At 52.4% G+C, this 14,215-nt stretch overlaps 1 protein-coding gene across 1 annotated transcript in view; it reads left to right on the forward strand.

Annotated features, from left to right (window-relative positions):
• The first annotated feature begins 6 nt into the window (after positions 1-6).
• The window catches only part of PTH1R (parathyroid hormone 1 receptor), a 76,483-nt gene continuing 62,274 nt past the window's right edge, over positions 7-14,215 (forward strand). Inside the window, exon 1 of the mRNA XM_008643094.2 lies at positions 7-292. Coding sequence (XP_008641316.1) covers positions 218-292 — 75 coding nt within the window. The 5' untranslated portion in view covers positions 7-217. The remainder of the gene's footprint in view (positions 293-14,215) is intronic.

A 14,215-nucleotide genomic window follows, 5' to 3' on the forward strand; every position in this document is an offset into this window, starting at 1 on the left:
CCACTCCAGCCATGAGAAAACGAGGAAAAGCGCCGGGATTCCTCGTCATGTGCCTTTCTGGCTGAAAACTGGGCAGCCCCACGAGCGAGCCCGCGGATCCCGCAGCGCTGGGGGGCACGGCAGGAAGGACAAGGAGAAACCCGCGCCGCTGGAATTCCGAGCTCGCCTCCTCCCGCTGCCCGGCGCGAGGCTGGATGCTGGAAGCAGCCCCTTGGATATGGGATCATATCTGGTGTATCACAGCCTGGGATTGATCCTCTGCTGCTCCGTGCTCAGCTCCGTCTACGCGCTGGTGAGTCCCGCTTCCCCCCCCCGCCCCCGCCGCGCTTTTCCCGGTTTTCCCTGCCGCCGGGAGGGATACTGGACGGGACGAAGGATTAAAAAGCCGTCCGGGCTTTTTGGGATCCGCTGGAGGATCGGGAGGGCAGGAGGGTTCCGGGGGCTGCAGCCGCTGGAGTGAAAATGTCTGTGCTTCCCAAGGCTTGGGATGGCTGGGAAAGCTCCGGCCGGGAGCGCGTGAGGTTTGACAGGGATCCGGGACAGCGCCTGGGGAGGATTTGGGGATCTGCCTATGGAGAAAGGACAACTTTCCTTCTTTTTCCCTCTTTTTTCCCCTTTTCTTCTCCCTTTTAAAATTTTTCTTCTGCTTTTAAATTTTTTTTTTAAATTTCTCTTTCATTTTTCTCTTTTTCTTCCCTCTTTCCCCCTATTCCTTTTCTTTTCATTTTCCTCCCTTTTCCGTTCATATTTTCCCTTTTCCTTTCATTTTTTCCTTTCCCTTCCTTCCTTTTCCTTGCCCTTCACTTTTGCTCTTCCCTTTCCCTTCCTCTTTCCCTTCCCTTTCCCCCCTTTCCTTTCCCTTCCTCTTCTCCTTCCTTTTCCCTTCTTCCCTTCCCATTGCCTTCTCCCTCTTCCTTCCCCTTTTCCCTTCCCTTCTTCTCCGCCCCCTCCAAGACAATTCTATTCCCAATTAATCTCCTTATCCTGACAATCTCCCCAATCCCAGTGAAACGGAGCCTTTCCCTTTGGAATTAAATTCGGGAAGAGCAGGGAAGCTGTAGGAACCCTTTGCTCCTTGGCACTTCCCACCCCTTCCTGCACACACCAGGCTTTCCAAGGCTGGAAAACCGGGATAAATCCATCCAAACTGCCTCGATGCTGGGAACGGTTTAAGATCTGCAGCTCCAAAGCCCTCGGGAAGCAGGGAAGGGACATTTCCTCGGGAATCAGGCTCTGGATATGGAGCCAGTGCTGGAATTCTGCTGTGACAGGAGCTCTCCCGGCTTTCCCCATCCCTGGAATCCTCACTCCTGCTCCCATTTCCCAGCGTTTTCCAGCCCAGGAAGGAGCAGGACCCTCATGGAAAGTGGAATCTGCTCTCCCAGAGGGATGGAGACAGAGGTGGGATTGGGATTGGGATTCGGATTGGGATCATCCTGGCTCCAGTCAGGTCCTTCCTGACCCTCCAGGATCCACCAGCCTGGGTCTTATCCCTGGATTTCGTAGGGAGAGTTTGGAATCTTCTGCAGGGCTGCTGGGGGGTGGGATTTTCCAACTTTTTCAGTGGGAAACATCTCCTCGATAAATGGGAAGGAGCAGCCCCTTGGAAAACTATCCCTGTCCAGTCCATCCATGTGAAATGTACGGAGAAAGCTCCTAAAATCCAAGGAAAATTGGGAAATCAGGGGAACCCTTGGAGATCTGTTGGGGTTTCAGGGATGGATGAGGTTTTTCCCAGATTCCAGGGCTGGATCAGCATCTCCTGGCTTTGGGGCCGTATCCAGGTCCTGCAGCACCTGCTCCAGCATTTCTGCAATTCCTAACCAACCAGGCTGGAGCTGGGGGAATTTCAGGATGCAGAAAAGCCGGGCAAGGCTCCACCTCCCCTTCCCATTCCCATTCCCATTCCTCACTCCCCTCTCCCAGTGCATCCAGTGTCAGCTGTCTCGAATTCCCAGTGGGGTTTCTTTCGGATACTCCATCCCTGGGCCGGCTCAGGGCGAGCTGGACCTGGGCAAAAACTGGGAACAGCTCTTCCAGAATCCCAGAGGGCTGAGAAATCCAGGAAACAGGCTGGGAAAGCTCGGGAGTTTTCCAGCAGCCCCTCCTGGACGTGCATTTGTTGATCCCGTGGGTCTTTCCCAACTCGGATTTTTGCTGATTTCAGCTCCTGCTGCTCCAAACCCTGCTCGGTTTAGTTAGGCCAGGCTTAAATTCCCATTTCAGACACCCCCCTTGCTTTTCCAAGCGCTCTCGACAGCAGAAGGGATTTCCAGGGGGTTCCTAAATCCATCCTGACAATCCGGGAGCTGCAGGGATCCCGAGTGTCCCTCCTCAGGCGGGATAAGGCCACCCCCTGCCACCCCCCATCCAGGAACTGCCTTGAGCCTGGTTTTCCTTGGAGTTGTTGCTTCTTTTCCCAGGAATTTGATTTTTAAACGGGCTTTGGGAAGCGGGAGTGGGATTGAGGGTGGTCGGCAGGGAGAAGATTCGGTGGATTTATTATAAAATACGTTATTATTTGTTATAAAACCCGTCATTATTTATGACAAAACACTTCATTTTCGTTTGTGATAAAATATTCGATTATGATTTCTTATGAAATATTTTGTTGTTCTTCATTGAAGGCTCATAAATATCTCTGATATTCGCTCAGTGCCTCTGAGGGATTTGCTGCCGGAATTTGTCCCTGTCCCGGGAGCAACAAGGAAAAATCCATGGGAACAGCAGCAGGATGGGGATGCAGGGATTTAATTCGGGCTCTGGGCTGAGCTTAAGTGGTGCCGCGTTTTCCCCCGGGCAGAGCAGAGCCGGGCTCAGCTCTGGGCTTGGAGTCGGGAGGATCCCGCTCCAGGGCACAATTCCCGGCTGAGCCAGGAGTCTTGGGAATGCGGGCCCTGATTCCCGGGATCTCCGCAGTGATGCTGGGATGGGGCAGAGCACGGAGAGTCCCGAATCCGGCGCCGTCATTCCCGATATTCCCGTTATTCCAGCAAGGATCGCTCCAGAGGCGCTTTGGGAGGGAATGGCGCTGAGCAGGGATGGGAAATCAGTTCCCAGCCCTGGGATATGCCGGGATTGGCAGGACTGGGAGCTGGATCCCTCCTCTGCAGCGGCCGGGCTGGGTGTCCCTGCGTTCCCACCGCGGGGAATCCAGCACCGGGAAAAATCCCTGGGAAGGAGAGAAAAGTGGGGAAAACCAGGCCCCCCTCCCCGTGGCTCAAATCCATGCGGGATCAGCTTCCCAGTCCGGGGCTTTTAGGGATGTTTGAGGTGGGGGAAAGACCTGGGAAAGGCTCGGCTTTGCTCCAGCTCTCCTGACAATCCGGAGAAACCTTCCCAGCGTTTTCCCGGAGTAGAAATTCCCTGGAATAGCCCAGGAACACCTGCCTGAACAACGGGTGGAATTTCAGTGGGTTGAGCGCTCTGTGCCCGGAATCCAGCAGGGTGAGGGTGGAAATTCGGGATGATTCGGCTCTTTAGTCCCAGGATTAAGGAATTCAGACCGGCCTAAGGAGGGGAGCTGTGCGAGGATGGCTCTGGGGAGAATTTGTGGCAAAAGGAGCTGTAAAAGTGGGATCCGACAGCAGCAGAGCTTGGGAGAAGGGAAAACGTGGGAATGCTGATTTTATCTGGGAGGTGCTGGCGGAGGAAAATCCTCCCCGGGTCATAAATGGTTGGATTTTGGGGTCTGAAAGGTCTTTCCAACCTAATCCTGGGATTCATGGAATGGAAATCTCCAAGGTTGGCTCCTCCAGAGCTTTTTGCTTTCCCTTTTTTCCCTTCTCTTGCTCAGCCGAGAAAATCCCAGCCCGGCTGTCACAGGAGGAAAATGACTAATAAATCAATCAATTAATTAATTATTAACAACGATAATAGTACAGCAGCCTCCTGCAGGGCTTGGGACCAGAATGTCCCAATTTTGGGAAGCAGCTCCCAGGCTGAGCCGGCTGAGCTCAGGGAGGAGGGAAGCAGATCCATGTGGGGAGGGAACGGGTGGGAGATGGGACCATTCCCACTTTTTGCTGCCTGGAATTCCAGCCCTGGCCCCGCTCAGGTCGTTTGGGTGATGCTGAACTTCCCTCTGCTTTTGTGACGCTCCCAAAGATTCCAACCCCGATCTTTGGGGGACTGGGAATCCTTTCTGGCACACAGGGACCTGGAGAAAATTCCTCAGGGAGCTGCATCCAGCCCTGGATCCCTGGAATGCCCATGGGCGGCTTGGATGGGGCTTGGAGCAGCCTGGGATAGTGGGAGGTGTTGGGGTTGGAATGGGATGATCCTCGAGGTCCCTTCCAAGGCAAACCAGTCTGGAATTCCGCGCTGTTGAGGAATGTTCGGATTAAGGAGGTGCTGGATGGGGTTTTCCTCTTAGGCTCGTTCCTTGTTGCTCGGATCAATCCCGCAGATCTCCATGGATGGGGAAAAGGGAATGGTTTGAAGTTGGATGGAGGGAAGGGAGGATAATATTCGTCCTCGGAATATAACTCAGGATAAAAAGAATAGGAATAAAAATGAAAATGAAAAGAATGAAAAGAATAAAAGTAAAAATAATAAAAAGAAATGAAAAGAATTAAAAAATAATAAAAAAAATTAAAAGAAAAATAAATAAAACTAAAACGACAAACAGAAAGAAATTTAAAAGTAAAAATTAAATAAAAATAAGATAAAAATTATTAATAATAAAATAATAAATAATAAAATAATAACAACAATAATAAATAATAATTAAAAAAATAAAAATAAAAAATAAAAATAGAAACTGGTCCTGTACAGAAATCCCACAAATCCCAAGTTCATTGAACCGGGACAGGCCCCAAACATCGGGAAATGCCCTTTCCTGGGCACACCCTTGGGAAGGAGCCCATCCCTGCTCCCGGATTTCTGAGGGATATTCCCGCTGTGACCGGACTCTGGAGCAGCCAATCTCCCTGGATCCGAACCTTTCCAGAGGCGAAGGGAAAGCCAACAAAGCCCATGGCCGGGGAGAGCCCGGTCTGGCAGCTCAGGCCACAGCAGGCAGGAAAATTGGGAAGAGGAAAAGCGGGAGCAGAGCTGAGCCCACGGAGGGGTCGGGGCTGCAGGAGGTGAGAGCCGGGGCTGGGTCCCGCAGTTGTTGTTTGGTTGGCGCGCTCCCAGAAATAGCCCGGAGCGGTTTTTTGGGATCAGCGGGATTATCCCGGCTGGAGCGTGGCTGTGCCTGCAGGGATTCCCCAGGCGGGGACAGCTGGAGCCACTGAGGACACCCCGCGTCCCTTTGGAAGGTGAGGATGGGAGCGACATCCCTGAGATCTTCCCGGGATTGTCCCGCTGGAGGATTCCCATCCTTTGGAAAATGCAGCTCCTCGAGCCAATCCCGCTGGAATCAGGCCCTGTTTGCAGATGGATTTGGGACACCAAGGCCGCTCTGGTCACCCTGAAATCCCAGATTTTATGGCTGTGGGGTGAGCGGGAAACCTGTCCTGGGATACCGGGATACAGGGCCGGGAATGTCCAAGGCCGTTGGATGGGGCTTGGAGCAAACAGAAATGGTGGGAGCAGCCCTGGCCATGGCAGGATGAGATTCAAGGTCCCTCCAACCCAAATCATTCTGGAATTCTGTAATTTTATGATCCTTTTCCGTGGAGTCCATGGCAGAGCTTTGGCTCCGGCTAAACCCTGCAATCCCAGGATTTCTCTGTGCCTAAAAACTGGGAGGAGGGAATAGCAAAGCTCCGCTAGGGATGCTCTCGACTTAAACCCTCCTCGCTGAGCTGAGCTGCTCCATCCTCATCCCACACCGGGATAAAGCCGGACTCTCTGAGCCCATGGATGTCACCGGGATCCTTCGGAGTCCCGATCCCTCCAAACCCCCTGTGGATCAAAGGGAGAAGCCGGCAGGGATCCCCCATTCTTTGGGATGCGCTGTTTCTCCGGAAAAGGGCGGGCCAAGAGGGTTTTGTGCTTCCGCTCAGCTCCTGCTGGAAGGGAAATCAGGAACAATTCCGATTAAAATGAAAATGAAAAAAAAATCAAGGAAAAGCTGCTCCTTTAAGGACCTAAAGGAAGAGCTCGACAGGCTCAGCCTGGCTTAAAGTTTAGACTTTATCAGATCCATGATCCTGGGCCTTGGGAAGAAAATTCCCAAACTGGGAATGGCCCTGGCTTGGCATGAATCCCTTTATTCCCGCCGAGGCCAGGCTGGCTCTTGCCAGGGAGCAGAGGGGCTCTGTGTTTTAGGGTTTTCCTTTTCCTTCGGAGGGATTCAATCCCAGATAGTCGATTTTCAAGCCAGGAATATTCTGGATTGATGGGATCCTGCCACAAATCTGAGGGTTCAAACTTCTGCCAGAAAAACTCATCCAAAGGAATTCTGGCCTCTGGGAAAAGATTCCAGGATCCGTGACTGGGGCAGGGAAGGGGTCAGGAATTGCTGGCTCAGCAGCCCAGGCTCCTTATCTGGTTTCCAGCCCCGGTGCTGATCCGGGCTCCCGATGTTATCTCGGCTCCAGCCTCCATCCCCCTCCCTCCGAGAATTCCCGGGTGTTCCTCGGGAGAGGCAGCCCCAGCTGGATCTGGAAAGGCAGGATTGGATGTTTGGGTGTCCTTAGGAAACCTCCTCGTCCCTTCCCTGAATTTTGCCTCAGGACTCAAATGGGATTCGGGGTTTTTGGGGTTTTTTTATTTCATTTTTTTTCTGGGTTCTAACCAAAGACCCCAAACTCAGCTCGTGCTTTGCATGGATTTAGGGATGAGCGCTTTGTGAGGAGCAGCAGATATTGGGAATTCCCACCTAGAAGGGGACAAATGATCCGTGAACTGCGATTTGTGGGATTTTGGGAATCTCTGCCACTTTGAGGGCCACTAAGGCCCTGTGGCTGAGGATGTCCCTGCTCATTCCAGAGGGGATGGATAAGGTGGCCTTTCAATGTCCCTTCCAACGCAGATTATCCCGTAATTCCATGATTTAATCACCTCATTGCTGGGATTTATCCACGTGGCTGTGAGGACTCCGGGCTCATTGCCGGGATTTATCCACGTGGCTGTGAGGACTCCGGGGATTGCAGCATCCCAGGAGATCCCTGGGCCCGTCCCTGCACTAAACCCAGGAACGGGGCTGGGAGCGGACGTGGAGCGGGATATTCCTTAGCTCTGAGGAAAATTGCTGGAATTTCTCTGGCTCTGCTCCGCCCAGGAAGGCCGGGATTGCTGGATCTGGGAACTCCCTTTGAGCCTGGTTTTGTTCCCATTCCCTTCACCATTCCCGTGTCCCATCGGGATGAGGCCCCGCTCCATCATTTCTGTCCCTGCCTTTGACCCTTCTGTCACAATTCTGGGGACAAAGAATCACCATTTTGGGAATGGACACGGAGCTGAATCCTGCCTGATCTGTGTGGGCACATGGAATTTTCCTGAAGGAAAAGCTGGCTCCGGATCATCCTCAGCTTCACCCCCACCCAGCCCATGATATTTCATTTTCCATAACCCCAAAACCTGGGAATGGTCTGGAACACACTTAATTTAGGGATACAGCTGGGCCTGGGGCTCCAGGGAATGCTCAGGATTAGGAAACCATGGAGTCATTAATTAACTAATTAATTCATTTTCTGCATTAAAGCTCCTTAGGCAATGCCTATCAAAGAGCCTAGGGCCTAACTGGCTTCCATAGAATCCCAGAATTCCAGGATGGATTGGCTTGGAAGGGACCTTAAAGCTCATCCCACTATTCAGGTGTCTTTTGTTTTTCAAAGACACAAAGCAAATTCCCAAATTCACTGAAAAATCGGGATTGATTTCCACCTTCTTTCCATCTATCCCGCTTTTATTGCCCGACCCTCTGGCTCACCTCAATGTCACCTTGACTTCTTTCTCCGTTCCTGCATCCCAATCCATGTTTCCTCTTGGACACGGAGGAATCCGAGCTGAAGTGGCTTTGAGCAAGGACGAGACCTCCTTGTCCCGGGTTTATTCCGAGACTTGGATCAATATCCATTACAAGGAGCTTTTATTTTGTGGGTTGCAATCCGACTCCGCTCGATGAAAACACAGGAAATGATCCCGAAAATAAAAGTGGGAGGGAGCCGATGGAGGTGGGACTTCCAGGGTCTTTATATATGGACATATAGTGGCTTTTGTAGTGGAAAAGGTGAGGGATGGATGTGATATCAGGAAGGAATTCCTGGCTGGGAGGGAATTCCCAGAGCAGCTGGGATCCCTGGGACTGTCCAAGGCCAGGCTGGACAGGGCTTGGAGCAGCCTGGGATAGTGGGAATTGTCCCTGCCCATGGCAGGGGTAGGAATGGGATGATCCCATCAAATTATTCCCATTTTAAGGTCCCTTCCAGCCCAAACCATTCCAGGATAACACAGACATGGCTGATTTTCCCTCGTGCTGATTTCCCAGGACTGTTTATCCAGGATAGCCACTGGACTGGGATAAGGCAGGATAGGGAGAGGACTGGGGGGGCCTCGGGGTGTTTTTCCCTCGGCCGTACAAACCCATGGAATTGGGTGCAAAACTGGGATGTGTTTGTGTATCCAAGGGAGTGCAAGGGTGTCCCTGCATGGCTCGGAATCATTCCGGAGCAATGGGAAAGGAGAGCATTCTCTCAGTGGAGAGAGGGTGATGGAAACGGAGAGGATTCTCCAGATGGAGAGAGTTGGATGGGAAGGGAAGGGATTCTCCAAATGGGAGAGATCCAAGATAGATGGGAACAGAGAGAATTCTCCAAATGGAGAGGGTTGGATGGGAAGGGATTCTCCAAATGGGAGAGATCTGAGTTGGATGGGAACAGAGAGAATTCTCCACACGGAGAAAGTTTGATGGGAAGGGAGAGTTCTCCAAATGGAGAGGTCCGAATTGGATGGGAACAGAGAGGATTCTCCAAATGGAGAGAGTTGGTGGGAAGGGATTCTGCAAATGGAGTGAGTTTTCTGGGAAGGGAGAGCCTTCTCCAAACGGAGAGATCCCAGTTTTCCAGCTGCATCTCCAACCCTGATGATTCCAGCAGCTCCATTGGTGCCTCCCCTCCCTGGGCAATGAAAACCTTGGAATGATTTCAGCAGAGCAGTTCGGGGGCTCAGCGAGGCGGGAATGCCCCTCCTGCTCCTGGCCCTGGTGCCGGTGGGAAGGAGGATGGACACACTGGAAGTGTGGATTTTCCAAACCCCAGGACAGGGCTGGATCCCGTTGTGGATTTGGGGCTGTTTTTAGGGGCTTCCAAGCCATCTCTGAGCTTTGGGCAGATTTAGTCTCGGTATTTAAAGCAGATTGTTCTGGAAATGAATTTTTTCCTTCTCTGCTCCCCAAAATTGTCCCGATGCTGTCCCTCAGCATCATTGGTAAAGTCCTTGTGATCAATAAATTGAATTTTAGGCACTTTTCCCATGGATTTCGGAGGTTTGGAAGCAGGAAATCAGAGCGCTGTGCTGTGTATTCCCAATTTTCTGTGCTGCCAGCCGGAGCTGACTCAGGCTGCTGGAAAAGGGGAGGAGACGGAGCTCAGGTGGTGGAAAAGCAGCAGAATTCCCTTGTTTGGGATCCAGGGGAGGAGCTGGGGCTGTGCCAGGGAATGGGATCACAGGGAGAATCTCCATGTGGGATAATGCAGGCGCTGCCGGCTCCCCTGACTCAGCACCTGGACACTGATAAGGGCTCTGATAAGGGCTCTGATAAGGACAACAAAGCCCCAGGGTGACCCAGCTGTCACCCGCTGGATGGCTGAGCAGAGGCGGGAGCAGGGACATTCCCATGTCCTTCCACTTCCCAGTTTTCCTATTCCTGCTCCCACGGAGGTGAATCCCTCATCCCTCCCATCCCTCCTGTGATGCCAGCAGATATTGGGAATTCCCACCTAGAAGGGGACAAATGATCCGTGAACTGCGATTTGTGGGATTTTGGGAATCTCTGCCACTTTGAGGGCCACTAAGGCCCTGTGGCTGAGGATGTCCCTGCTCATTCCAGAGGGGATGGATAAGGTGGCCTTTCAATGTCCCTTCCAACGCAGATTATCCCGTAATTCCATGATTTAATCACCTCATTGCTGGGATTTATCCACGTGGCTGTGAGGACTCCGGGGATTGCAGCATCCCAGGAGATCCCTGGGCCCGTCCCTGCACTAAACCCAGGAACGGGGCTGGGAGCGGACGTGGAGCGGGATATTCCTTAGCTCTGAGGAAAATTGCTGGAATTTCTCTGGCTCTGCTCCGCCCAGGAAGGCCGGGATTGCTGGATCTGGGAACTCCCTTTGAGTCTGGGCCTAATCTGCAGGAGAGCCCTTGGTCACTGAGGGAACATCCATGGTGAGGATCCCAAGGATTGGCCACCACCCCCTGGATCCCTGGAGCACAGGAATGTCGCTATTCCTGCAGGAATATGCATGGATACCACACTGCAATATGCTCCAGGCTTGGATTTATTTGGGTGCTGGATTTGGCTTCTCCCGATGGGTCACAGCTGGGTTTTTTCACTCCTGGGATTTTCCTCCTCCTTCCCATCATTCAAAGCCAATCCAGCTTTTCTCCTCTCCTGCCTTATCCCGGGGCTTCCCCCAGCTCCAGGAGAGCAGCGCCCCCTCCAGCATCTCTGCTTCATTCCCAGCAATGAGGAGAGGAGAGAATTCTGGAGCTGCCTGGGGGGAGGAGGAGATGAGGGAATGCTGGAATTGACTGGCTGGAGTGAGGAGATGAGGGAATGCCGGAGCTGAGGGTTGGATTGAGGAGATGAGGGAATGCCGGAGCTGAGGGTTGGATTGAGGAGATGAGGGAATGCCGGAGCTGAGGGTTGGATTGAGGAGATGAGGGAATGCCGGAGCTGAGGGTTGGATTGAGGAGATGAGGGAGTGTCAGAGCTGAGGGTTGGATTGAGGTGATGAGGGAATGCCGGAGCTGAGGGTTGGATTGAGGAGATGAGGGAATGTCGGAGCTGAGGGTTGGATTGAGGAGATGAAGGAGTGTCAGAGCTGAGGGTTGGATTGAGGTGATGAGGGAATGCCGGAGCTGAGGGTTGGATTGAGGAGATGAGGGAATGGCGGAGCTGAGGGTTGGATTCAGGAGATGAGGGGGATCCTGGAGCTGCTTGTTGGGAGCTGGGATATGAGGGATATCCTGGATGTGCCCGCTGGAGCAGGAGCATGTGGAGCATTCCCTGTGGGCTCCTGTGCCCCCACAGAGCCGCCCTTGTTGTCCGAGCATCCCAATCCCCATCCCATCCCATCCCCATCCTAATCCCATCCTAATCCCATCCCATCCCATTGATCCCATCCCCATCCTAATCCCATCCCATTGATCCCATTGATCCCACTGATTCCCATCCCATCCCATCCCATCCCATCCCATCCCATCCCATCCCATCTTCCGCTCCTGGCCACTGCTGGCCGCTCCCGCCTGTTTTTTTGGGAACAGAACTGCCCTTCCCAAGAAAAGGGAGAGCGAGGGGTCTGCAGGGAGAGAGGAGAGGACGGGAGGCGGCGGTGTCCTGGCTCTGCGGTGGGGCTGTGAATCGGGACATTAACAGCATTCCAGGGATCGGGATGGGGTTGGATACTTGTGGTTTGAGGGATTGCTGGAGCCAGAACACCACACTGCTCCTGGAGAGGAGCTGCGGCCTTCCAGGGGGAATCAAGCCGGGAAGGGATGGGAAAGAGATGGGAAAAGGGAAAAAAGGAAAGGAAAGGAAAGGGGAAAGGGGAAGGAAGGAAGGAAGGAAGGAAGGAAGGAAGGAAGGAAGGAAGGAAGGAAGGAAGGAAGGAAGGAAGGAAGGAAAGAAGGAAAGAAGGAAAGAAGGAAAGAAGGAAAGAAGGAAAGAAGGAAAGAAGGAAGGAGCCCTTTCCATGGATTTCCTGGCTCTGCTCCAGAATTCCGGGAGGAGACGACTCCCTGTTTTTAACCTGCCTGCTGAGCCTTTGCCTTGATTTGTTTCCCTCTTTGTCCCCTCATTCTGGCACTCCAGAATTCATCTCCAGAAATTTGAGTTGGGAATTTTGTATCCCTCCATCAATGACTCCGAAGAAAACCACTCCTAAAACACAGCAGAGAAAGGAATGAGAACCCACAGTCCCGACATTCCCCGTGTCCTTAAAGGGGAAAAGGAGGAAGAAAATCCCATTAATCTCCTTCCTGTGTATCCCTCAGCAATTCCTCCTCTGGAAGCAGTCCACTAAGGAGATAGTCAAAGATTTTGGGGGGAATTCCTGGAATTTAAAGCTCTTTTGCTGTTTTTTTCCCACCTTACCCCGTTGGTCACTGTGGGGAAGTGCCAGAGCAAATGGAAAAGATTCCCAAAATCCGTATTTTAATTCCTGTGGGGATTTGTGTGCACAGGAATTGGGATTCTCCTGGAAATGCCTCAGGAATGAGCTGGATTTGTTTGGTGTTCTGGGCGCGGTTTGGGTTTTGTTGCATTTGTGGTGTTCCCGACGGGGGGGATTTGGATGTCAGAGTTTTCCTGGTCAGATTTGGGAAACGGCCCTTTGGAAAGAGCAAAAGCTGCAGTTTGGGCCAGACCTAAATTAAAAAAGATTCCAAAAATGCATCCTGGATGGGACTAAAAGGGAACATTCCCGGTCAGAACTTTAGGAGAAAGGAATTGGAAAATCCTGGAATGGTTTGGGTTGGAAGGGACCTCAAAGCTCATCCCATTCCGTGGGCAGGGACAGCTCCCACTGTCCCAGGCTGCTCCCAGCCCCAATGTCCAGCCTGGCCTTGGGCACTGCCAGGGATCCAGGGGCAGCCCCAGCTGCTCTGGCAATTCCAGCCCAGCCAGGAATTCCTTCCCACTATCCCATCCATCCCTGTTCTCTCTCAGAGCTCTTTAGGGAATGCAGAGACCTCCCTGGACAAAGCGAGCTCAGATATTCCAAGGAGCTGTGTGAGCATCTCCCAGCATTAGGACAATTAGGACAATTAGGATAATTGGGAAGCTGCTTTCTCCTCCGCTTGCTCCTGTTTCCTCTTGGCTGGAACTTTTTCCAGGCAGAGACTCCCTCGTGCCTTGCTCCAGGTTCATCCCCTGGGAAGGAGATTCCTTGGGATGCCCAGGTCTCTCCTGGGCTCTGTGGCGGGAATTTGTCCATGGAGCTCCTGGAGAGGGATCCAGCTCTTCCCATGGAGCCACTGAAGGCTCCATTCATCCCTCGGCCTTCCCGGAGTCATCCGGAGGCACCCAGTGTGTCCAAGAAACCTTCCCAGGGAAGGCAGAGCTGGCTCGGGACCAGCAGGAAGAATCAAGTAGCACTCGACACCTCGCTCCCAACAGCCTCTGGAAAAGCGGGAGCCGGGATTTTCCCGTCTGTGGCCGGGGAGCAGGAGAGCCCCTGGACAGGGAGCAGCCCCCTCACAAGCAGGGTCTGTCTCTCTCTGTTGACTGAGCTGGGACAGCTCCGGATTTGGTGGAATTTGCTCCAAGATTTCCGGACGGTTCCAATTCCCGCTCCAAATGTGCAGTAATTCCATTTTTATACCAATAAAAATCCCTCCGACACCGCAGAAAGGCTGGGAATTTTATCCTTCCTTGCTCTCCCAAATATCAGGCTCCAAATTTAACGGGGTCTTTTCCAACCTTGATGATTCCATGAGATCAAATGTCCAAAGTGGGAAAAAAACCCGTCCAGAATCCAGGGATTTATCTGGTTGTAAATGAAATTTAAAAACCAGAAGGAAAACACCCACTCGAGCAGGGATTTCTGGGAAAATCATGGCACATCCCTGCCATCTCCTTGCGTTTTCATGGAATGCCAGAGAGTGGTTGGTACAATCCCGGCGTGAACTCCAGGAATATCCTCAGAAACATTGGGAAGCGCCAACGAAGCCTGGCTCAGGCTGTCCCTCCCTGGGTTTGGCTCCACTGGACGCAAAGAGATTTGGGAAAGATGGATAAAAATTCCCAAATCCCTCATTAACAGACACTGGTCATGAGACGAGGTCCACACGTCCCAAAAAGAAAAGATGGATAAAGGTTGGGATCTACCATCCGTTCAAAAATCCACCTCCAATATTCCCTTCAGACCCCCAAGAACTGAAACCTCCGGCCTTTAGTTCCAAATCCCAGTGATGACTCCGGTTCTGGAGGGAAATTTGGGATCGCTTATGGATCATGGCACGGGAACAGCAGGAGCTGCCCCCCAGGATGAGAACATTCCATCTCCCTTTATCCAACTTTTATCAATTATTGAGGTTTTCCTTCGGCGTTTCAGAGCTCTCATTCCGTGGGATTTTGTGCTTCCTGCTGCTCATTCCT

Source organism: Corvus brachyrhynchos, unplaced genomic scaffold, assembly GCF_000691975.1.
Source record: "Corvus brachyrhynchos isolate BGI_N302 unplaced genomic scaffold, ASM69197v1 scaffold18, whole genome shotgun sequence".
In the NCBI taxonomy this organism is placed as follows: domain Eukaryota; kingdom Metazoa; phylum Chordata; class Aves; order Passeriformes; family Corvidae; genus Corvus; species Corvus brachyrhynchos.